The sequence below is a fragment of the Podarcis filfolensis genome (genome assembly GCF_964270895.1).
Source record: "Podarcis filfolensis genome assembly, chromosome: 1".
NCBI lineage: Eukaryota > Metazoa > Chordata > Lepidosauria > Squamata > Lacertidae > Podarcis > Podarcis filfolensis.
This window is the reverse complement of record NC_139604.1, coordinates 54,414,747-54,438,210: the sequence shown is the minus strand read 5'-3', so window position 1 is coordinate 54,438,210 and position 23,464 is coordinate 54,414,747. Positions and strand designations below refer to the sequence as shown.

At 41.9% G+C, this 23,464-nt stretch overlaps 3 protein-coding genes and 1 pseudogene across 4 annotated transcripts; 3 read left to right on the top strand and 1 right to left on the bottom strand.

Moving 5' to 3' along the window:
* Positions 1 to 1,399: 1,399 nt before the first annotated feature.
* Positions 1,400 to 2,338, bottom strand: LOC310744685 (olfactory receptor 5AR1-like; the record flags this gene model as incomplete). The annotated part of the gene is made up of 1 exon (XM_083576344.1): positions 1,400 to 2,338. One exon carries the CDS (start codon positions 2,336 to 2,338, stop codon positions 1,400 to 1,402), a length of 939 nt encoding a protein of 312 aa, XP_083432470.1.
* Positions 2,339 to 11,245: 8,907 nt separating this feature from the next.
* Positions 11,246 to 12,245, top strand: LOC310744670 (olfactory receptor 5AR1-like; annotated as a pseudogene). The gene is made up of 2 exons: positions 11,246 to 11,490; positions 11,573 to 12,245. The product of its transcript is annotated as an olfactory receptor 5AR1-like (transcript).
* Positions 12,246 to 18,809: 6,564 nt separating this feature from the next.
* On the top strand, positions 18,810 to 19,745 carry LOC310742592 (olfactory receptor 5AP2-like; the record flags this gene model as incomplete). The annotated part of the gene is made up of 1 exon (XM_083572055.1): positions 18,810 to 19,745. One exon carries the CDS (start codon positions 18,810 to 18,812, stop codon positions 19,743 to 19,745), a length of 936 nt encoding a protein of 311 aa, XP_083428181.1.
* A 1,838-nt stretch (positions 19,746 to 21,583) lies between these two features.
* LOC310770440 (olfactory receptor 5AR1-like) lies at positions 21,584 to 23,196 on the top strand (the record flags this gene model as incomplete). The annotated part of the gene is made up of 2 exons (XM_083631235.1): positions 21,584 to 21,644; positions 22,242 to 23,196. The coding sequence occupies exon 2, from the start codon at positions 22,258 to 22,260 to the stop codon at positions 23,194 to 23,196; it is 939 nt and encodes a 312-aa protein (XP_083487361.1). The 5' UTR covers positions 21,584 to 21,644; positions 22,242 to 22,257.
* Between the last annotated feature and the right edge of the window lie 268 nt (positions 23,197 to 23,464).

Sequence of the window (23,464 nt, the reverse complement as noted above, 5' to 3'; positions counted from 1 at the left end):
ATAAAAGAAGAGTTCTTAGCAATTAGTTTATTCAGTAATCACAGCGAGAGACAAAATAATGCATCTCTCTCCTAGAAATGGCATTGTTCCAAGTAACGTTCCCCCCCCCTTCATCTCTCTCATGCTACGTCATTCCTGTGCCAGTTGGTCTGGGCTTTCTGTCTCCGAGCTTTATGTTTGGCTACTCTCACAGCACTCCTAATCCTGGGGGAGGGGGGGTCAGGAATGCTCTCCAAAGACACCACGTCTGTTGGCTGCCTCTCTCCTGGTGCTTCTCTTTCTTCCTGCTGTTCCTCTAGTATTTCCCAGCTTCTGTTCTCTGCAGCCTGTGAACTATACCCTTCTGCAAACCACTGCTCTAAATCTACACTGTCGTCCTGTTCTCAGGAAGGTTCAGAAGAAGGGGGGCAGCCCCCACCATTCCTCCTCAGTCCAGCCCTTGACGTTGTGTGTGGGTGCTCAGGTTCAAGTGTCTTGGATTCTCATGGTTTCCAGTTGGTGGACTCAGGCTCAAAAGAAAAATTTTCAAAAGGAAACACACCAATCTAGGTGGTGATTTCCCATCATGAAGAAGTGGACTTCTATGCTCATATCCCTGGCTACACAAGAACCTCTGAACAGTTGCTTTTTGTTTTTACCAGCCCTGATAACTGGGTGTCACCAACAATGGCAAATTTGGTCTTCTCACTGCTTACCTCTGATTTCATTTATGAACAGATTTAAAAGCATCAGTCCCAATACAGATCATTGTGGAATCCCACACCTTACGTCTCTTCATTGTGAAAACTTCATTTATTTCTACTTTTCGCCTCCTATTCTTTTTCCAGTTACTTATCAATAAAAGCACTGGTCACCTTATCCCATGACTTACTCAGAACTCAGTGGTGATGGACTTTATGAAAGGATTTTTAAAAGTCCTGTGGGTAAAACTCCCACAGCATCTGGTGCTTCCAACAGGAACACAGACAGGCAAGGAAGATGGTGGACCCCTCTGCCTCAAGGCCGCAGATGACCCAAATGCTGACAGGCCAAGGAGGAGGCTGGCAACCTAGCTTCCTAGGGAGCCAAGGGGAAGGTTTCTAGGGGGAGAAAGGAAGCAGTAATGCTGTTTATGTTAGACTAAGGGAAGGAAGAGGGGGGAACCTGAGCATAAGAATGTAGGAGAAGCCCATAGGAGGGTCCTGTGATGAACCAGGCTCCTGAGTTCTGGGGACAAAGGGCTCACAAAGTCTACTTTTAAACAAAGATGGTCTGGGATTCTGAGGAACCTCAAAAGGGATGAGTTTGAGGAAAGACTGTAAAGTGTAACAGGATCAAAGAGATTTTAATATATACTTTAACAATGGGTACAGAAAGTTATCTTACCAAATCAGTTTTATCTCAAATGAAGTTTGACTGCTCAACAAGCAAAGATCTTTCTGCCGATTGCCCTTTTCACAGCTTCCTTCACTTCCTTGTTCCTCAGACTATAAATCAAAGGGTTTAGCATAGGGATCACCAGTGTATAAAACACTGAGATAATTTTGTCTTGGTCCATTGTGTAGCCCGAGGTAGGCCGCAAATACATAAAGATCAGAGTTCCATAGAAGATAGTGACAGCCATGATATGGGATGCACAGGTAGAGAAAGCTTTGCGCCTACCCTCAGCAGAGTTGATCTTTAAGATGGTGGTGACAATGGAAACATAAGACACTAGGACAATCAAGATAGTACTCATGACAACTATTGTGGACAAGGTAAAATGAACAATGTCTGTACTGTGGATGTCAGAGCAGGACAACTTCAGGATTGGAGGGATATCACAGAAGAAATGGTTAATTACATTGGAGCCACAGAAAGACAAACTAAATATAAAAATTGTCTGTGCAGTGGAGTTCACAAAACCAGTTATGTATGACAAAATGACAAGCGAGATACAAAGTCTCTTGGACATTGCGGTGTGATAAAGTAATGGATTGCAAATAGCTACAAAGCGGTCATAGGCCATCACACCCAAAAGACAACATTCATTTGTTACAAAGATACAGAAAAAATAAAACTGCACAGCACACTCAATGAAGGGAATGGTTCTGTTTTCAGATACAAAGGTCATGAGCATCTTAGGGGCAATGACTGTTGAATAACCAACATCTACAAGAGACAGGTTACTGAGGAAGAAATACATTGGAGTCTGAAGTCGGGCATCAATCCGGATTAAAATAATCATCCCAAAGTTCCCCACTAGGGTGGTGATATAAATACCAAGGAACAGCACAAAAAGAGGAATCTGCAGCTCTGGGTGATCCATAAATCCCACAAAAATGAATTCTGTCACACTGGTATGATTCTTTCTTTCCATCTATGTTCCTTTGTTCTCCACTGAAAGAGAGAAGGAGCATTTGCAATTAAATGAGCACCAACATTAATAGTTCTTCAAGACAAGTTCATGCACACTTGCTTGGTCCCCCATTTTTGAATAATTCCAGCCCCTTCTTTGATGACTGCATTCCAAATGCCTACTGCGTGATGCACCTCAATAGGTTCCACAACACTCATTAACAGTAGCAGTTTTGTTCCTTCCACTAGAGCAGGGATGGTCCTAGTGGTACAGTCCCCCAACACTTTATTCTACCCAACCCTATCAAAGGGGGGGGTTAAGTAGACATGGTACAGGCGTTAGGCAAAGAAATTTAAATCTCTTCATCCAACCCAGCACCCAGATTGATCATTTGATTGAGCATTGATAACCACCCTCTCTGCACAGATTAGTTAAGGAGAGGCTGTGCATGTGTCCTCAATGTCCTGCACCTCTCATGCACATAACAGCAGGTGTAAGAGCATGGATGTTCATGCCCATCACTGGCATGCACCCCTCAGAGGATTGGCCAAGGTTGACTGTTACCCTCAGGTCAAAACAAAATATCCACTCCTCCACCAGAGCCTCAAGCATCACACCTAACTCCAGTCTCCAGTACTATCAGTTAGCTGCAATGAGTCTTCTTTCTGAGTAAATATTATTGGGATGGAACGGTAACATCATTTTACTGATCTGAGGCAAGTCAGCAGAAAGAAGAAGGGAAATTAAGTTCTATTTAAAAAGTCAGTGAGAGGCTGTTTCTCTGAATACTGCATGTTGGGGTGAAGAACAGGGGAGGTCTACCACAGGCATGCCTTGTTTGTGAGCTTCTGAGAGCATCTACCTGTTCACTGTTTGAAGCAATATGTTGGAGCTGATGGTCCAGGTTGGAGCCAACCTGGTCCTTCTTCTGTTCTACATTTCCAGTACTTTGAAAAATGTTCAATACCTTGGATAATATGTTGTATCCAATGTTTCTCTTTTTCATAATTGTTTTACATATCGAAAGTTCAACAGATGTTTTATGTTATCAGCCTGAGTGATGTTCTTAATACATATGAAGGGTGTAGTCTAAATGTTCTGCTAAATAAATGAAATAAAATGCTGCTCTTTCACTATAGAAGGGCTTCTGATCCAAAATAGGCTTCCACGGACAGAAAAAGGGTGGGAAGTGATTTTCAGAAATCTCTCATGCATGCCTCTTTGCCTTCCAAAACTCTGCTCCTAAAGATTGGGGGGCACCCCAAATCAGCACTGTAAGTGGTAGAGAAGGTTGCAGGGAGAAATAGAAGGAAACTGCTTCCATTAGTCGAGGCTTCTGCTAAATCAAAGAGCCTTCTGCAAATGGAAGTGCATGAGCAGATATAGCCCATTGTTTTTGTTGGTACTGTATTATGTATCCATGTATCCAAGGAAATCAGCCCTGAGTGCTCACTGGAAGGACAGATCGTGAAGCTGAGGCTCCAATACTTTGGCCACCTCATGAGAAGAGAAGACTCCCTGGAAAAGACCCTGATGTTGGGAAAGATGGAAAGCACAAGGAGAAGGGGATGACAGAGGACGAGATGGTTGGATAGTGTCTTTGAAGCTACCAGCATGAGTTTGACCAAACTGCGGGAGGCAGTGGAAGACAGAAGTGCCTGGTGTGCTCTGGTCCATGGGGTCACAAAGAGTCGGACACGACTAAATGACTAAACAACAACAACATCCATGTATCCTGCCAATAGACATTCAGAGCAAGCTTTAAGTAAGGACATATGAAATGACTGCTTGAACATGCCAGTCACTCATCTGGTCCAGCATCCTCTTCTCATAGCAGTCAACCAGATGGCTGTTGGAAGCCAAGAAGCAGGTCTTGAAGGCAACAGCACTCTCTTATTTGATTCCCAGCAACTGGTATTCAGAAGCCTACCGCCTCCCTCAGTGGAGGTACATACAAACCTTTCCACTCCTTGTATCCAAAGAAAAATAAGAAAACTGTGCCTTGCCTTGAAAAGTTTATGGAGCAACAGAAAGGAGATGGATAGATTCCCAGTTCCACACTGGATGAAACTAGGAAGAATCATTCTTACATTATACAGAAGCACAAATCCTCAATTGAAGCCCATTAATTTCTCATTAAAGTATAGTACTCTGAAAGAAACACCCTACTGAGACATGAGACTTTAAATAGTCCAGTGCAATCATTGTATACATGTTTCATATGGTAACATATGAACATCATATGTCCAATATCTTCTGTGCATCAGCTTTGATCTACACCACCACCACTCCAGAATGTTGGGCAAGTTTCACCATTTAAGGCTGCAGTCTTATCCACAGTTACTAGTGGGAGTAAATTCAGTGAGATTTACTTCTAAGCATAAAACTCCACGTTATAGTATGTTTTCAAAAATGCAATTAGACACTGTTTTTTCTTCTATTCAGTGAGATTTACTACTAGGCATAAAACTCCACGTTATAGTATGTTTTCAAAAATGCAATTAGACACTGTTTTTTCTTCTAACACTTCTTGCCCAGATCTTGTATCAGTATGGTGTAAATGACAAAATGAAATGCCTTTAAAAAGCTAGTCCAACAAACTTGGGATAGCTCAGTCAGTAGAGCATGAGACTCTTAATCTCAGGTTCATGGGTTCGAGCCCCACATTGGGCAAAAGATTCTTCCGTTGCAGGAGGTTGGACTAAATGACTTTCATAATCCCTTCCAACTCTATAATTCTATGAGCGTAATATCTATTTTGCACAGTTTAAAAAGATGCAGAAGAAGGTCGACAACAACAACAACTCTTTCAGCTTTATTAGTCAAGCTGATAAATCTTACCAGTGGAAAGAAAAGGTATTTCATCCATGAATACAAGAGTCTTGTTGTGTGAATTAGTAAGCATTGTTTATATATAATTCTTTGGAAACTAGGGACATAGACCCCATGGACCTTTCTAAGTAAGATATAGCTGGGATTGCAGCATTCCCTTCAGGCCTACTGAGCATTTGTAGATGACTGTGAAGTAACATGTTGTCTCAGATATAGCACCAGTTCACATACCTTCATTACTTCTTCTTTGGGTTATTTATTTATTTAACCAGTCTACAATCCAAGAATGCATGGCTGGTGTACAAAAATAGAATATCAAATATAATTCAAATCATAATACAATGTTAAAAACATGAAGCCAACAATAATTAAAAGTTGCAGAAATAGAAAGGACCAATTCAGGAAGGCTTGGGAGAAAATAAAAGTTTTCAACACAGTTTAACCAAATTTGCAGGTGTGTTGTCTGAAGTCTAGGGATAAGGAAGAAATTTGATTTTGTTTGCATTTCAATGGGAAGCTACCCAATTCACAGTTCTCAATCTTATACATGGTCTGACACAAAGTTGTTATTATAAATTCACATTTCTCAGTAGAATAATTCGTAAAATTCTAGCATTGGAATATGCAATGTTTGCTACTTTTGGCTCCATGAGCTCATTTGAGTCTCTTCCTTGTCCAACATTACTTATGTGTAGCAGTGATGACATGCTGCCCAAAAGCATGTGATGTGATTGCATGAAGGTTATTTTTGTACAGTCATTTATCAGGTGAAGGCCTGGCCAGGGCAAAGGCCTCTTACATACCTGCTGGGATTGACAAGGCAGCTGACCCTCACCTGAATCTCATAACTCTCCTGGCAGGTGATTTGGTCTGCAGCCACAGTGTGGAAATAAAGGATGAGATTGCCCCCTGTGTGCTTGCTTGCTTGATTAACAGCTGTTGGGAACTTCAAGGTCCCTGCTCTCCCTTCTTATGTTCTTTGTACTGGACCTGGAGACTCCAATAGAGAGCATTCCATGTCAAGAGCATTCCATGTCAAGAAGGAGGGCAAGTGGGCACCCTATCAAATGACAGGGCAGGAGCTACACGGAGCAGGGCCTTTTCACTGGTGGTGCCCATTGCATGCCTCGCTCTTCCCAGGCCTGTTCTCTTTTGGCCTGTATTTTGGAGCTTTATAATTTAGGAAGACTTTGGAAGAACTGGTTGACAAGTCTTATCAGTTGCTGACATATGAGCGGATTTTATTTGCTGTTATTCTGGGTTCCTGGTGCACCGGGGTTTACACCAGCATAATAGAGTTGGTCAGGACGAAAGAAGGGATACAATTTATGAGCTTTCTCCATTATCTGCACAGCAGGGGGTGTTCAGTAAACAGTGCAAAGGCTGAGCTGAAGTGTTCCCTGCTGGTTACCTGCTTTCAGCAATAGAGGTCGCTGTTTGGTTAGCTGTCAGATTCTAGAGCTCCCTATTGGTAGCTCTTAGGTAATTCATAAAATACAGAGTCCATTCATAAAACACAGTGTTCATTCATAAAGCAGTAACATAAATCTCCATTGCTACATTTTGGGTGTATATTTCAGCAGTTGAACGTAGAAGTTTATGGCTACGCTGTAGTGTAGTGCTTATGCGACTGTGAATAAAAGGTGGCTGGGCTCATTGTCTCAGGGTTTTTGGGGGGGAGGTGACAAAACTGATTTCCAATAAGTGCCCCCCTTTATTTCCATAACAAGTCCTTGAGCCTGTACTCTGAATAGTGACACCAGGGACCTAGAAGGTGCAGGGCTTGTCAGTCCAACCCCTGCACAGTCTCATCAGGGCTGACCTTAAGGCAATTGGAGCAATTTGGCCATATTGGGCCCCGCGTGCCGTTCCTAAGGGGGCCCCCACACCAGGGCAATCTAGATGGATTTTCCGAGCACAATTCAAAGTGTTGGTGCCAACCTTTAAAGCCCTATACAGCCTCGGTCCAGTATATCTGAACGAGCTTCTCCACCCCCATCGTTCTACCCGGACACTGAGGTCCAGCACCGAGGGCCTTCTGGTGGTTCCCTCACTGCGAGATGCCAAGTTACAGGGAACCAGGCAGAGGGCCTTCTCGGTAGTGGCACCCACCCTGTGGAATGCCCTCCCTCTCAAAGAGAACAACTACCAGACTTTTAGAAGAATTCTGAAGGCAGCCCTGTTTAGGGAAGCTTTTAATGTTTGGTGCATTACTGTATTTTAATATTTTGTTGGAAGCCGCCCAGAGGGGCTGGGGAAATCCAGCCAGATAGGTGGGGTATAAATTATTATATTTGGCTGTGAACTGAGGCCCTACAAAAAAAAAATCAACTTGCGCCCCACTGCTTCAAATTGGGCCCCACTGGCTAGCCCTGAGTCTCATAGTTGCTGGGCCTGAGTTGCCCTGCCCTTGCATGAAGTCTTGGGTTTGCAATTCTGGAAGAGGGGAGACTGCCCACTGGGAAGTGGGCAGGCTGGCGAGACCCCCTAGATTTAGAGGCCCTAGGCTTCAGACTACTTGGCCTACTTGCCCCCTGGTACTCCCTCCTCCTTTCCCATTATTTCCTAACTTTCCCCCTCATCTTCCTCTGAGCTGTGACCTCCCTCAAACCCCTGTTGTAATTCTAAACTGTCTTCCTCTTCCTCCTCCCTGGAAGGGTCAAGCTGGGGAGGCAGTCTCCACCATTCCTCCTCTGCCCAGTCTCTGACACGGTCACATTCATAGGAAAATGATTCCAAAATTGTCAGCACATTTTGCAACTGTATCTTCCTCAGTCACCCAAAAGCCTCACTTGAAAACAGAGAGCAATGTTTGAGAGTAATTGGCACAGTGGAAACACCTGGCTGAAATACTCTGTTCTAGTGACACTGTTCTCTGCTACCCTCGTAGAATATATTTCAAAGATAAATACTGAAAATGAATCCTCTTTGTCAGTGGTTTTAACACCTGGAAGACTGCTTTGGAGAGCAAAAAAAAGTACTGTAAACACAATAGCTGCTATAGTATAGCAAACAGTATGGGAAGATCACAAATAGAGGTAAGAAATGGGGAAAGAGATTCACACCCTATTTGTTACTGAGAAGATAGGAATTATTTCACTAATATGATGGAATGCTTGGGCCAGCCCGCATGTGGCTAGAGAACATGTGTGAAGATGGAATAAAACACTCTTCTGCATTCACCATTCTGGTTTTGTTTTTGTTTTTTAAGCTACTGAATGTGGCTCTAAGCAACAATGCATGCACGTGCACGCACACACACACAAAGTTGTGCAGGTGTGTTGTAGTGGGGCATGGATTACAATACATGTTATGATAGTTTGCTGCACACATGCACATTACAGCAAAATTTACGGGGCCCCACAAAGATAAATTTACTGGACATGACCCTGGAAGGCATTAAATGCACAAAAATCTGTGGTAAAATGTGCATGTACAGGGCACTGTGCAACATTCAGAAATACAAACAATAAAGTATAAAACAGTGGGGAAATTCTCCAGTTCTGAAATTTTAAAACCTGAGGAGAAATTTAGATGAGAAACACAGAGGCACACCAGTATATTGGTTGCTCCATAACATCCTTCATTGAGTTAATGTGATGCTGCTTGGCAAATGGCCTTCAAACCAGCAGCCCAGTCCTCCCCACGTCTTTAACTCTCATTGAGTTCTGCTTAGAATTACAGTGTTACTATAGTTAGTACAGTGTTACTAAAGTTAAACTCTTTTACATTCCATGTTATATTCCATTTTACCTGCCCCATTGAAATAAGCTGAAGCTATGTTTGAAATACATCCTACCTTTTTTAAAAAAAATAAATCTTAATAATGACCATGTAATTTCTAATATTGTATAACTGCAAAATACCAACATGATGTCCATACAAGGATGCAATACTAATCCAGCATTTCTATTCTTACTGCTTATTTATTCCTAAAACAAATAATATGTAGTACTCCCCTCCTTTGCCATCTACCCCTCTTTGTCCCATTTGCTACTGAAAAGTTTTAAGTATCAATAGAAATATCCATATAATGTTTCTAATCCAGGAGTTTTACACAAATGTTGAGCTGGGATACTTACAGAAGTAGCACTAAATCAAGTTCAACATAGCACTAAGGAAATTATTCTACTAGCAAAAGGATTTCTCCCTGCACATTGGAACACTCTCCTCATCTGTTCCCTCTGTTAGCTCCTTATATCTGTTTTGGATTTCTCCCAACACCCCAGCACAGATTTCGGGATGACATGGAGAAAGGAAAGTCCCATTGCGCTAGTGCTAATCCTTGTATTCAAATATTTGGTTGACTACCACCCCTAATATTTCCAATTTAGTGGAACATTGTACTCAGTGCAATGATAAATGACTTCAAGGTTGTTCTTAAGAAATTAAATGAGAATAAGTATTATTGCAATCTATTTGATTGCAGCTTTCCCCTCCTGCTTGCAGCTCCCCCTGCTCCTGTAGCAAAAATATTCATATAGGACATAAAGTAATACATAAAACATCCCTGACTATTGGGCATGCTGGGTCACGTTGAACACAGTTGGAGTCCCACACTATCTGGAAAGCCACAGGTTGCCTGTCCTTCTTTTAGAAGAAAAGATACAATGAGTCTGGGAAGATAGCCAGCGGTAGGTGAAGGAAGCCTGAGTAAAATTTGTTTGAATGATTTCTACAAGCATCCTCTCTTGGCAATTGACCCAGCCCTCTCACTTTCAACTCCATTTCAAGAAAGCTGGAATAAATTACGGTAACTTACCCAGGAAGAGTATCTGTTCTCAAAATATTCCTGCACAATACAGCATAATGTGTTATTTCCATGAGGCATTTGCATTTGATATAGTTTAATGGTTAGCTGAGGATGCGATTCGGAACAATATGAATTTTGGATGAGGCACATGATGCTCTTCAGTTATTGTTCATGCCTTCGGGACCTAATCACATGACTGCATGCCTCCTCCAAAGATTATTACACATCACCTTTAATGAGTTTCAAAGAAAACTCATGAACTGATGAAATAGTTTAACTTTTAAAGCTCTCTAACAAAGAACACATTTTCATCAATCATGATTCCTGAGAGTTAGTAATGCTAGCAATTATCAATCTTGTTTTACTCAAGTTTAAGTCAGTCATCAGTCAGCCAGATTCTAATGTTTTAATCATAGATGATTTTAACTCAGATGATTTTGGGGCCCTGATGAGGCTCACCCCAGTCCGTTGGGATCCCTAAGCTCCTTTCAGCTCCTTTCATTCCACTAGATTCTCCAGGATATCTCCTTGGGACTCATGAGAAAGATACCCTTACCCCCTTAATATCCCAAATTCATCTTGTTTTTCTCTGCAGAAGAGAGCCACCTGATGATACCATCACGTCAGGAAGTCTGCTCTGTATGATATAGGAATCAGATGTTTACTGTGGCAGCATCTACCCTTTGGAATGCAGACAGGCACTGTCTCTACTGTTCTTTTGGTGTTGACTGAAGACCTTCCTTTTCCAACCACCCTTTATCTCAGTCTCTATCTATATCGGCTGTGTAAATGGTTTTACATAGGGAATTCTATTTTTTAAAAAAAAACAACCCTTTTATTGTGAAATTGTTTGGAGATATTTTATGGATAGTAACTCATGGATGGGTTCAAATACATAAAGAGTATGCAGAGATTTGCATAGGCATTGCTAGGATTTCGTTGCTCTTACTCAGCTAAGTGAAACTAGTGCAAGGCTAGAACCTAAAGTTTCAATCCTGCTCACAGATATTGCAGCTGAAATCAACTAGAGCTTACTTTTGTAAAGGTGTATAGAAAATATCATCAATCAGGCAGCCATGGACCTTCTCTGCTGCCCACAGGTTGTCCTTCTGGGCTTGAAAGAAGCATCCTATTTTGACCAATAGGATAAGCTGCATTGTGTGCTTGGTTGTAGTGTGTGTGGCACTCGTGACAATTTTCCTGATTTGCAAATGTGCCCAAGAAGGTTGCCAGCCCCTGGCATACAGGAATTGTGAAGAAAGCAAATCCAACCATCATCTGCTTACTATATAACTGTAGATTCTATATATATTCACCTGCAGAAGAGACCTTATCTGGGCTAAATGGTGACAAAAAACCAGACCATTGTGACAGAATTTATTTTCTTGGGCTTTACAGAGCACCGAGTTCCAGATGCTCCTCTTCTTGGTGTTTCTGTTCATTTATGTTGTGACTCTTGTGGAAAACCTTGGGGTGATTATGTTGATCAGGATGGATTGGCAACTTCATACTCCCATGTACTTCCATACTTCCTCAGCAACCTGTCTCTCTTGGATGTTGCCTATATAATGACCATTGCTCCCAAAATGTTGATAACATCATCATCATCATTAAACTTTATTTGACAGACAACATTAAATTACACAATACAAGAATGCAGAATACAAAATGTTGATAACTTTTGTGATGGAAAGCAAATCTATTTCGTTCAATGAGTGTGCAATTCAGTTCTTCTTTTTCTGCATTTCTGTGTCCAGGGAGTGTGACCTCCTGGCTGCAATGGCATATGATCACTTCACAGCCATCTGCAGCCCGTTGCTGTATACAGTTATCATGTCCAGAAGACTCTGCATTTCTTGATTATGGTTGCATATACCTATGGCATTGTGTATGCAGTTGTTCAGACAATTTTCATATTCAGTTTGATATTCTGTTGCTCTAATGCCATCAATCATTTCTTCTGCGATGTGCCCCCCATTCTGAAACTGTCGTGTTCTAACACCTATTTTATCCATCTTGTACATTTCATCTTCTCCACCATTATTTTGTCAAGCACCATCTTAACCATTCTTGTTTCCTACATATACATCTTGGCAGCCATTCTCTGAATCAATTCTACAGAAGGTCAATGCAAAACCTTCTCCACTATTGCTTCCCACTTGACTGCTGTGACCATTTTTGGGAACTGCCATATTCGCGTATGTAAGACCTGATTCCAGGTTTGCAGTTGCCCATGACAAAATCATCTCTTTGTTCTATACTCTAGTGATTCCTATGCTAAACCCCCTGATCTACAGCCTAAGGAACAAGGAAGTGAAGGTTGCTTTGAAGAGGTCTATATAAAGGAAACTTTCTTCTCAATAAAAGCTTTGCTTAGGGACTGGTATGTAAAAATAAATAAATAAATGGTTCTGTAACAGAAAGCTATCAGCACTGTGATATTGAACTTGAACAGTTTTTATGTGCCATTCAAGCTTGCAAAGTTAGCCGCTATCAACTCTCAAAATCAGTAATGGGTGCGGGCTTGCATCCACATGCATGTGCCCTTTTACCATGTCAGTTTCAGGAACTCTACTTCCTTGTCACTCACAGTCAATTGATATGATCCAAAAATGTACATCTAGACATACCTAAATATATGTCCATCTTCTGCATCTTGTTAAAGATTGGTCACCTTTCAATGACCAATATAGCAGATTACAGTTCTCATCATGATCAATAAATATAGTGTCACCAAAATGTCAGTTTTCCTGGACATGGTTAGATCTGTCCATCACACTATTTGCTATTGCTTTATCTGTTTAACAACCATGTTCATTTAATGAAATGTAGCTGTCTTGAGCAAAAACTTGTGAAATGTTCCTCTTCAAGTATTTATAGAGCTATGAAATTACCGTATTTTTCGCCCTATAGGACGCACTTTTTCCCCTCCAAAAATGAAGGGGAAATGTGTGTGCGTCCTATGGGGCGAATGCAGGCTTTCGCTGAAGCCTGGAGAGCGAGAGGGGTCAGTGTGCACCGACGCCTCTCGCTCTCCAGGCTTCAGGAAGCTCTGCGCAACCCTAGGGAGCTCGGCGTGAAGTCGCACTGGTCTCCCAAGGGCTGCACAGAGCTGCCTGCAGCCCCGGGCTTCGCGCAGCTCTGCGCAACCCTATGGAGCCCGGTGCGAAGTCGCGCTGGGCTCCCGAGGGCTGCGCACAGCTGCCTGCATTCTGAAGCCTGGGGTGCGCTGAAGAGCGCGCCCGGGCTTTGCACAGCTCTCCGCAAGCCTCGGGAGACCGGCGCGACTTCCCGCCGGTCTCCCTAGGCTTGCGGATAGCAGGCTGTTCTGGGGGCTGGGGTTGGGGGAAGCTCAGGCTTCCCCCGCGCCAGCCCTGCGCCTGGGGGAGAAATATATTTTTTTCTTTATTCCCCCCCCCCCCAAAAAAAACCTAGGTACGTCCTATGGCGTGGTGCACCCTATGGGGCGAAAAATACGGTACTCCATCTGAAACCACTAGTACATGTATCAAAGTTATAACCAACAGCACGTCCATTCAAAATATCAGTGGGATTTACTTACACACCATATATTTACCATTGTGGCTTTGATGTCTATTACATTTAGGACACAAGCCAACCACACTTAAGCAGCAGTGAACTCAATACAAGAGTTAAACATATGTTTAACCACTGCCCATTTAAATAAATAGCCAGATACCTGTTTTATCTAAAATTGCTTTATTTATACCACTTTTGTATCTCCCTGTATCTGCCAAAAGGTCTTCTGACACAAGGACTAGAATCTTCACAATCCAGGCATGTATTGCAGCCTTATGCGCCTTCCTAAAAGAAAGGCATGTTTCCATGTTTCTTTTTCTTTTTCAGTGCAGCTTCTTCCTTAATGCAACTGCTGGATTGTTCCACTGTGTCCTTGAAGTAGGGACCTTGACTAGGACCCATCATCAGCAGATCAAATGTTGACATGAAAACTGAAACAAATCCTTAATATCATTGTCAGACACCTAACTTAAAGCTGCTAAAGGGATCACCACCATTAACCTTTACTAAGAGGTAAAGATACATTTCAAAATTCAGGAAGGAAAAATGGGTGTGTTTTTATACCATGGAAAATGCTGTAACAGATGCATTGTTGCCCATGGTGTACTCTAGCAGTGCCGTCCAGTAGTAACCTCTAGATTCCATTGTGGTGCAATCAAAAAGAGGCATTTCCACCCTTATCAGAAACCAATGGGAGAAGTAGAATTGTTCAAGTGCCTAGGTCTGATTAGTTAGATGCAACACATGAGCAGAGGCTGCTGATATCAATGAGGAAGGCTAGTTGCATGTCTGTTGTCTTTGTCCATGGAGTTTTCTTGGCAGTGATACTGGAGTGGCTTGCCGGTTCCTGCTCCAGGTGGATCACATTTGGTCAAAACTCTCCACTATGACCTGTCCATCTTGGGTGGCCCTGCACGGCATAGTTCATAGCTTCTCTGAGTTATTCAAGCCCCTTCGCCACGGCAAGGCAGTGATCCATGAAGTGATCACTGAAAATTGGGAAAGGAGTACGACAAGGCTGTATATTGTCTCCCTGCTTATTTAACTTATATGCAGAATTCATCATGCAAAAGGCTGGGCTGGATGAATCCCTAGACGGAATTAAGATTGCCAGAAGAAATATCAACAACCTCAGATATGCAGATGACACAACCTTGATGGCAGAAAGTGAGGAGGAATTAAAGAACCTTTTAATGAGGGGGAAAGAGGAGAGCGCAAAATATGGTCTGAAGCTCAACATCAAAAAAACGAAGATCATGGCCACTGGTCCCATCACCTCCTGGCAAATAGAAGGGGAAGAAATGGAGACAGTGAGAAATTTTACTTTCTTGGGATCCATGATCACTGCAGATGGTGACAGCAGTCACGAAATTAAAAGACGCCTGCTTCTTGGGAGAAAAGCAATGACAAACCTAGACAGCATCTTAAAAAGCAGAGACATCACCTTGCCAATAAAGGTCCGTATAGTAAAAGCTATGGTTTTCCCAGTAGTGATGTATGGAAGTGAGAGCTGGACCATAAAGAAGGCTGATCGCCGAAGAATTGATGCTTTTGAATTATGGTGCTGGAGGAGAGTCTTGAGAGTCCCATGGACTGCAAGAAGATCAAACCTCTCCATTCTTAAGGAAATCAGCCCCTGAGTGCTCACTGGAAGGACAGATCATGAAGCTGTGGCTCCAATATTTTGGCCACCTCATGAGAAGAGAAGACTCCCTGGAAAAGACCCTGATGTTGGGAAAGATTGAGGGCACAAGGAGAAGGGGACGACAGAGGACGAGATGGTTGGATAGTGTTCTTGAAGCTACCAGCATGAGTTTGACCAAACTGCGGGAGGCCGTGGAAGACAGGAGTGCCTGGTGTGCACTGGTCCATGGGGTCACGAAGAGTCGGACACGACTAAACGACTAAACAACAACAACACAGTTGCATGTCAAGGCCCTGAGCCCTCCCCCATTTGTTGAATAATAAAACACATAAGACACCAGTATTTTAGGTTAATGGGATAATTAAGGCCACAACTTTATTGCTTACAGAATGTGAGTGGCATTGGCTTAGTCACTGGAAATGAATTGACTATATCTGACTCCTGCCCACCATGCAAGTAGTCCAGTTAGGGTCAATCACCAGTAGGGGGAGCCCTGTTGATGTACATCAACTGAGAGCTCCCCCAGGGTCCCCAATGGGGTCATGGCATGGCCCTACCCCCTACCCGGGCTTCGGACAAGATCCAAACCCCCGGATCCCTTTAACGGAATACCCTTAAAGAGGAGGGGCAGGTGATGGCCACAATCTCCCCTCCCATAAACCAGGTTTTACCAATGCCTAACCGCCAAACTTTACAAATTTGTGACGATTGCTACGAGGCAGGCGAAAGCCACATGGCCGGTGCCAATTTGCCAAGTGGAAAAATTCCTACCTGGCCTCCTCAACAGAACACATAGTAACAAACCAAAACAATAAACCTCCTATATGGTTTAAATGGCCATATAGTGATTAATTAGCCAAAGGCCAACATACCAAATATGTTGCTATTGTTAGGTTGGCCTCATTGCTCATTATTTGGGGGGATAAGATATACTGCAGCTGCTGCTGAATCTACTGCAGGCTTCCTCAATCTCAGCCCTCCAGATGTTTTTGGCCTACAACTCCCATGATCCCTAGCTAGCAAGACCAGTGGTCAGGGATGATGGGAATTGTAGTCTCAAAACATCTGGAGGGCCGAGGCTGAGGAAGCCTGATCTACTGCATTGTGAGTATTGCACTGGCAGAAATAGTGCAGCAATAAGCAGCTATAAGCAAAGAGTAAATGACTTCTATATGCAAGCTTACATTAAAGTGACATGGAGTAGATTAATGGTTGAAAATATGTACTGAAATGAGTGGCATGGGGACAGTTTTGTTTCAAACCAATTATGGAAATAAACTCCCAGCTTGCAGGTCCTCAGGTGATGACTATGCGAAGAGGTCATACTGAATATTTTAATGATATGGGTTTCTCTCCTGAGAATTTCAGCAATTCTGTTTCTAGCTCAATACCAAACCAACTATAAAGCGAGAAATTCTATCCACATTTCCTTGCTTTTTAAGCTTTGGGAATGACATTTTGTGATTCACAGGTAAGAGTTCTTAGACTATTTCTTCTTCTTATGGTTGACTCATGAAATATTGGCCAAAAAAAAAAAATGTTCTCTGGCATTCAGAAGTATAAGCAGCTAAATTGTCTGGAAGCTAAACAAGTTTTCAGTAGCCACCAAACTTGGGTAGGGTTTGAAAGCCCTTTTATGATGCTGCATTACAAATCTCTTGCAGGTTTCCTAGGGATCTTCACAACCAAAGCTAATCTTCAGAAACATTGAGTGAGGTACGAACATCACATAGATTCATCCACTTATTATCATCCATTTATTAATCTAGAAGTTTATTCCTTTTGGCATTGCCAAACTCCAACCCATGCAAAACCACTTGAAAGTCAAGGGGATCATTACTGGTGCATTATCTTTTTAATCATCCATTTATAATATCTCCTTATTTATCTATATTTGTTGTGACTCAGCAAACCCTAAGGACTGTTTGGGTGCTGCAGGGCTATTTATTTCTTTATTGTTTACAGCTGCCCTGGCAATAAATGGGGAGAGGCTTTTCACAGGTGGGAGAAAAGAAACCATTCTGGGACTCACAGCCACAATCCAGGCTTTCTTTAAAAAAAAGTGCTGGGTGCAACCAGTGCAGAAATATTTTGAAAGGCTAGATTATCCACATTGCCCAGCTGCAATGGTGCAACAAGTTCTGACTGGCATCTTATATTTGCACTGTAAAATTTGGGAGCTTGCAACTTACTCTGATGTGAATGTGTTTAAGGATTGCAATCTTAAATTCATAGAATAACATAATTTTTAATCCCTACTTTTTTGGTGTGTAAAAGAATGTTGGTATATGGATGGAAAAGATGCATCACTGGACATTAATGATGTTGTGAGCACTAGCCAATAGGTGCCCATTATTCATCCAGAAGTACATCCCTCAAAATACAGGCACAATAGATTGCACTTCTACATGTGGTGGGAGTGAGAGAATTTCAAAATGCCAGCAATTCAGTTTTAGCAACTTTTGTGCAAAAGAAAGAGACAAGGAGATACAGAAAGATACAGAGAGAGACTTCATCCTCCCACAAGGAAGGACGTTGCTGTGGAAATTACAGTTAGAATGCATGTTGGCAAGCCTACTTGAGTGCTTATTATATCTACGGTAATTCCAAATATATGTTCTGATGTCAAACTGATTTGCTACGCAAAATAGTCTACCTGAATTCTACGCAAAGAAAGGGGGGGGGAAAGGTAGGAAACAAAGACATTTTTAGTTATTCCTTTCAAAACTGGTGGTAAGAATGCTAACCCCCTCATTCAATGCAGTAGGTAGAGAACTACTCAGTCAAAACCTCCATTGTACCCAGTGCTTTTTTTCTAAAATAATGTTTAGGAGTACTCTCATTTTCCTGCTCATATTGAAATACTGCCCCTCAATGAGGCCAAATTTAGATTCACAAAATGTTTAGGGGTATGCATACCCCCAGAAAAAAGGCACTGGTTATAGCTCTTTTTTCATGAATGGATTTTTATTCTGGTTATTTAAAGCAAAGTTGGTAGACTTGAAACTGTGCTCTAGAAAATGTCTGACGAAGGCTTTCTCAACCTCTCTTTACATGAAATGATGGAGGCTGCTTTTCCAAGCAATCCAGTCATTATGAGACTGGTCTTCCCCCAAATAAAAGTTGCTTCAGTGAATTTTCTTGTTCATTTCACATCAGTGTCTAGTGAACAAGTTCATCAAAGCAGAAACTGTGTTACTGTTTCTGACAAAACAATATAATAATAATAATAATAATAATAATAATAATAATAATAATAATGATGATGATGAGAGACTCTTCTCAGTGTCCCACTTAGGATGGGACAAAAGAGAAGGTATTCCCAGTGGCTGCACCCAGGTTAGGGAACCCTGAAATCGTTTTATTTTTATGATTTATTTTTTAAAAAATGTGGCCCTGTCCCTGTTTTGCAATTGTTTGATGCTGTATTATGAAATTGTAATGTTTCCTTATGTACCAGATCAATCACCTCACACTTCAGGAGAGGGCCTCCTGCAGATTCCATCTTACTAGAAAGTCCATAGCATATGACATAGGAATCAGGCTTTTAGTGTGGTGGTACCTACCCTTTTGAACTTCCTCCTATTACACATCAAGCAGGGATCATCTCTATTGCCTTTGCGCAATATACTCCTGAGGGATGTAGAAAAGCAAAGATGTGGTTGACCTTGATTGTCACATTATGCTAATAATTATTTTTATCCCATTATAGAGGAATAATAATGAAGCAAAATCTCACTTCTGTAACGGAATTCATCCTTGTAGGATTCATGGACCACCCTGACCTCCAAGTCCCCCTCTTCATCTTGTTCCTGGTTATCTATGTAGCCACAATAATAGGCAACCTTGGGATAATCATAGTAACCAGTGTGGATGCTCGGCTCCACACCCCAATGTACTTTTTCCTGAGAAACCTCTCTGTTATTGATATTGGTTATTCAACTGCCATTGCCCCCAAGTTGCTGACAACCTTTGTGGCAGAGAAGACAACCATTTCTTTCAAGGGATGCACAGTGCAGTTTTTCTTTTTTTGTCTGTTTGTGACCACTGAAGGCTGCCTTCTTGCTGTGATGGCGTACGATCGCTTCACAGCCATCTGCAACCCACTGCTCTATTTTGCTGTTATGTCAAAGAAGTTGTGTGCCATATTGGTGGTAGTTGCATATAGTTGTGGCTTGGCAAGTTCAACTATCCATACCATTTTCATATTCAATTTGTCCTTCTGCAGTTCCAATATCATTAATCATTTTTTCTGTGATGTTCCTCCTATACTCCAGTTGTCCTGTTCTGACACCCATGTCACTCGCACTGTGCATTTCATTTTATCCACTGTCATTGCACTGACGACTTTTCTCATTGTCTTGGTCTCCTACATTGCCATAGTTTTTGCTATCATGCAGATCCATTCTGCCCAGGGCAGATACAAAGCCTTCTCCACCTGTGCTTCCCACCTGACCGCAGTCACTATCTTCTTTGGAACCATCATCTTCATGTATATACGGCCTGGCTCCAGTTTCCCAAAGGATCAGGACAAAATAGTTTCTGTGTTCTATACTCTCGTGACATCCTTGCTCAACCCTCTCATCTACAGCCTAAGGAACAAAGATGTGAAAGATGCTGCATGCAGGATAGTAGGCAAGGTGGCATTTCTGAAGTAGCCACTCTGCAACTGCTCATTGCCACAGTACTGATTAAGGCTCATCCTGCCTCCACCACCATTGCCATAAGGGCATGAATTCCCCCTGTCCAGTTACCCCACAGCAATGGCCAATTGTTCCTACAAGCAAGCCACTTTTCCTGTTACTGTTGATGCTACCTGTAACACGTGTGACTCTTTAGGGACTTATTTTGAGCCAGTGATGTTCAGTTAAATTCTTTGTGTTTGGGCATCTGTGTGAACCATGAAAAGCCATGGTGGGTTCACCACACACACATGGCTCTTGGGATGAAATACACTGACCTTTTTGAAAATGATTTCTCTGTTGGTCATGTTCTCTATTTATTCTGAAAGTTTTGATCCATGGCTTTTGGTGGTATTGGATTCCCTCCCCTCCCCCTCCCCCCGAGCCTCACACCTGGTTATCACATATGTTTAACTCACTTTGATGCATTGTCAGCTGAGGCTTGCCCAATGGGACTCCCCCCCCCTTCTCCTTCCACATGCCCCCTAAATATGTTCTGAGGTTCTCTCAGCCCTCTGGAGCAGATTTGGGGAGTCCACAGGAGATGCACCAGGGGGAGGAGAGGGAGAAAGTCTCATTGTGCAAGTCAAAATCCATGCACTAATGAGACATGCTAGTTGGATACCACCCTTTGTTACGTTTCCAAATGTGCTGAGATTTTTTTTTCTCCCAAAGCACCCTGAATTAGTCCATTCTAGTTCTGCAGTTTCAAATTCTTGTTGGCTTTGTGTTTTTAGCATTGCTTTATGATTTGTATTCTGTTTGATGCTCTGTTTTTGTACACTACTCATGTATTCTTGGAATGTAGACTGGTTAAATAAAAAAACAACAACAACCAAGAAGTGATGTGAACTGGTGCTCTAGATCTGAGACAATATATTACTTTGTAGTCATCTACTATTCCCTAGTGGACCTGAAGGGAATGTTGCAATCCCAGCTATATCTTACTTAGAAAGTCCCATGGGGTCTATGTCCCTAGTTTCCAAGGAATCATATATAAACACATCTTGCTAATTCACACAGTAATACTCTTGTAGTCATGAAATGACTTTTCTTTCCACTGGTAAGAGTTACCAGCTTAGCTAAGCTACCATCATCATTTTTTCTGCATTTTTGTTATGTCGGTAAGAGATATTGCATTCAATTGGACCAACTCTTTAAAAGCCTTTCATTTTGACAATTGCAGCAAACTGACACAAAATCAGGGGGGGGGGGGTAGTCAAAAGAAAGAACCTGTGCCCAGTTGTATTTGCTTAAACATAATAGAATATGGAGTATTATGCTCAGAAGTAAATCTCATTACGTTCAGCCATATATACTCCCCCTAATAACTGCAGCCTTAATTAGTGAAGCTTGCTTTATTGTCCAAGATTAAAGAATAGCAGGTGGTATGGATGGAAGCTGCTGCAAAAGATACTGGAAGCAAGTCTTTCTAGGAAGCAGCAATATGGGTATGTAACAATATGAAACATGCACTTGATGATTGCACCAGACTCTTCAAAGTCTTATGCCTGAGCTGGTTGTTTCTGAGTACTATGCTTACATGAGAAATGAATGGGCTTCAGTTGAGGATTTCTGATTTCGTGGGTGTGTGACGATCTGATCCCATCCAACTGCCATGTATACTCCAGAAGGCTGTCTACCAGGTAATGTGCGTCTCACTTGGAAAAAATCCTTCTCATACCTGCACCATCCAGGGGTCCTTTACATCATGTGTTGATTATGACCTGATGACTCATGCCTAAGCTCAACAATGGCTGACATTTAAAACTATTAAATGGTGGGATTCAATGAACAACTCTCATGAACAGGAGCCCATTTGATGACTTCCAACTTCACAACGGGGGTTTCTCCCTCTCCTCCCCTATAGCCCTGGTAAGGAGAAACCCCAAACTGCACACAGTGGGAGAAGGTAATGGAACATCCTGTCTAGCAAGCTGATGTACTTGTCATGACAGAACATTCAGAAGAACCCAGCACTTAATTCCTCCCATTGTGCCATGGAAGTTGATATTTAAAAAAAAAAATCACGGTTTCTGATAATTTCTGCAATTTTAATACAAGTCATCACTTGATTGTGCATTAATTAGCCCCAGCGCTGGTAAAGATAGTCATAACTAGGGATAGATGAGAATTTGGTTTGGGTTTTAATGAGAAACCACCCAGTTTACACTTTTCAAACCAATATGATAGTCAAAAACTTTAGACCAAATCTACACTGCTCTGAATTTTGTGATGCAGTTCTTCCACCAAATAATATGTACAAAAATGCATATGTACATTCCTGAAAACAAAGTGAACTGAATTAGGTGGAATCTCTTGCCAATATGTGGATATTAATTGAAAGTGCATGCAAAAATGTGTTTAGTGAAAGAGATTCACACTAAAATGCTGACACATTTTCATGAGAATTTTTAAGAATAAAAAAATAAAATTACTTGCTTTTTATTTCATTTTTGCTTTTCCTCCTAGGGAAACTACGGGATTAATGATGGAGTACCCAAATCAAACCATGGTGACTGAATTCATCCTTCTTGGCTTTATGGAACATCCTGAGCTGTGGGCCCTTCTCTTCGTGCTGTTCCTCTTGATCTACATTGTCACAGTGTCAGGAAATCTTGGCATCATCATATTAGCCAGCCTTGATGCAAACCTGCACACTCCCATGTACTTTTTCCTCAGCAACCTTTCCTTGGTTGACGTTGGCTATTCCACTACTATTGCTCCCAGGTTGCTGATGACCTTTCTGGAGAGCAATAATGCTATTGCATTCACAGAGTGTACCGTGCAATTTTTCTTTTTGTGTTTATTTATCACAGTCGAAACTTGTCTTCTAGCTATTATGGCTTATGATCGCTTCACTGCCATTTGCAACCCATTACTCTATTTTGTTGCCATGTCTAAAAAGCTCTGTCTGGTCTTAGTAATAGGTGCATATATTTGTGGCTTTGTGAATTCAGCTGCACAGACTTCATTGATATTTAGCCTTTCTTTCTGCAGCTCAAATGTTATCAATCATTTCTTTTGTGACATCCCTCCCATCCTGAAACTTTCCTGTTCAAGCACAGAAGTGGCTAACACTGTGCATTTCATCTTTTCTACTGCAATAGTCATGGCCACTTTGTTGATTATCCTCATCTCCTATAGCTACATTATTTTTGCCATCCTGCGAATTCGCTCTGCCCAGGGCAGACACAAAGCTTTTTCCACCTGTGCCTCCCACCTCACGTCTGTCACAATCTTCTATGGGACCATTATCTTTATGTATCTGAGGCCCAATTCCAGTGTCTCAACGGATGAAGATAAAATTGTTTCAGTGTTCTATACTCTTGTGATCCCCATGCTAAATCCTTTCATCTACAGTCTGAGAAATAAAGATGTGAAGAATGCTTTCCTAAGGATGAATGGAAAGATCTCATTAAATTAAGTCAGTTATTGCTCTAGATGAGTTTGAGTTTCCAGTAGATAATAACCAAGAAAGTGTGTATTTGTTCTATTTGTGTGTGTGTGTGTGTAATTGTCCTTGTGTGTTGCTTTTTCTTCTTCTTCTTCTTTTTTTGCCCATTCCACACTTAATAGCCAGTAGGTGGCATTAATAGTATATAGCATGGTTGGCTGTGTGTCTTGGGAGACAATGGATGAGTTTGTCCTCACGGATGAAGTCAAACTGCTGGAAAGTTACAGTGGGTGGTTGG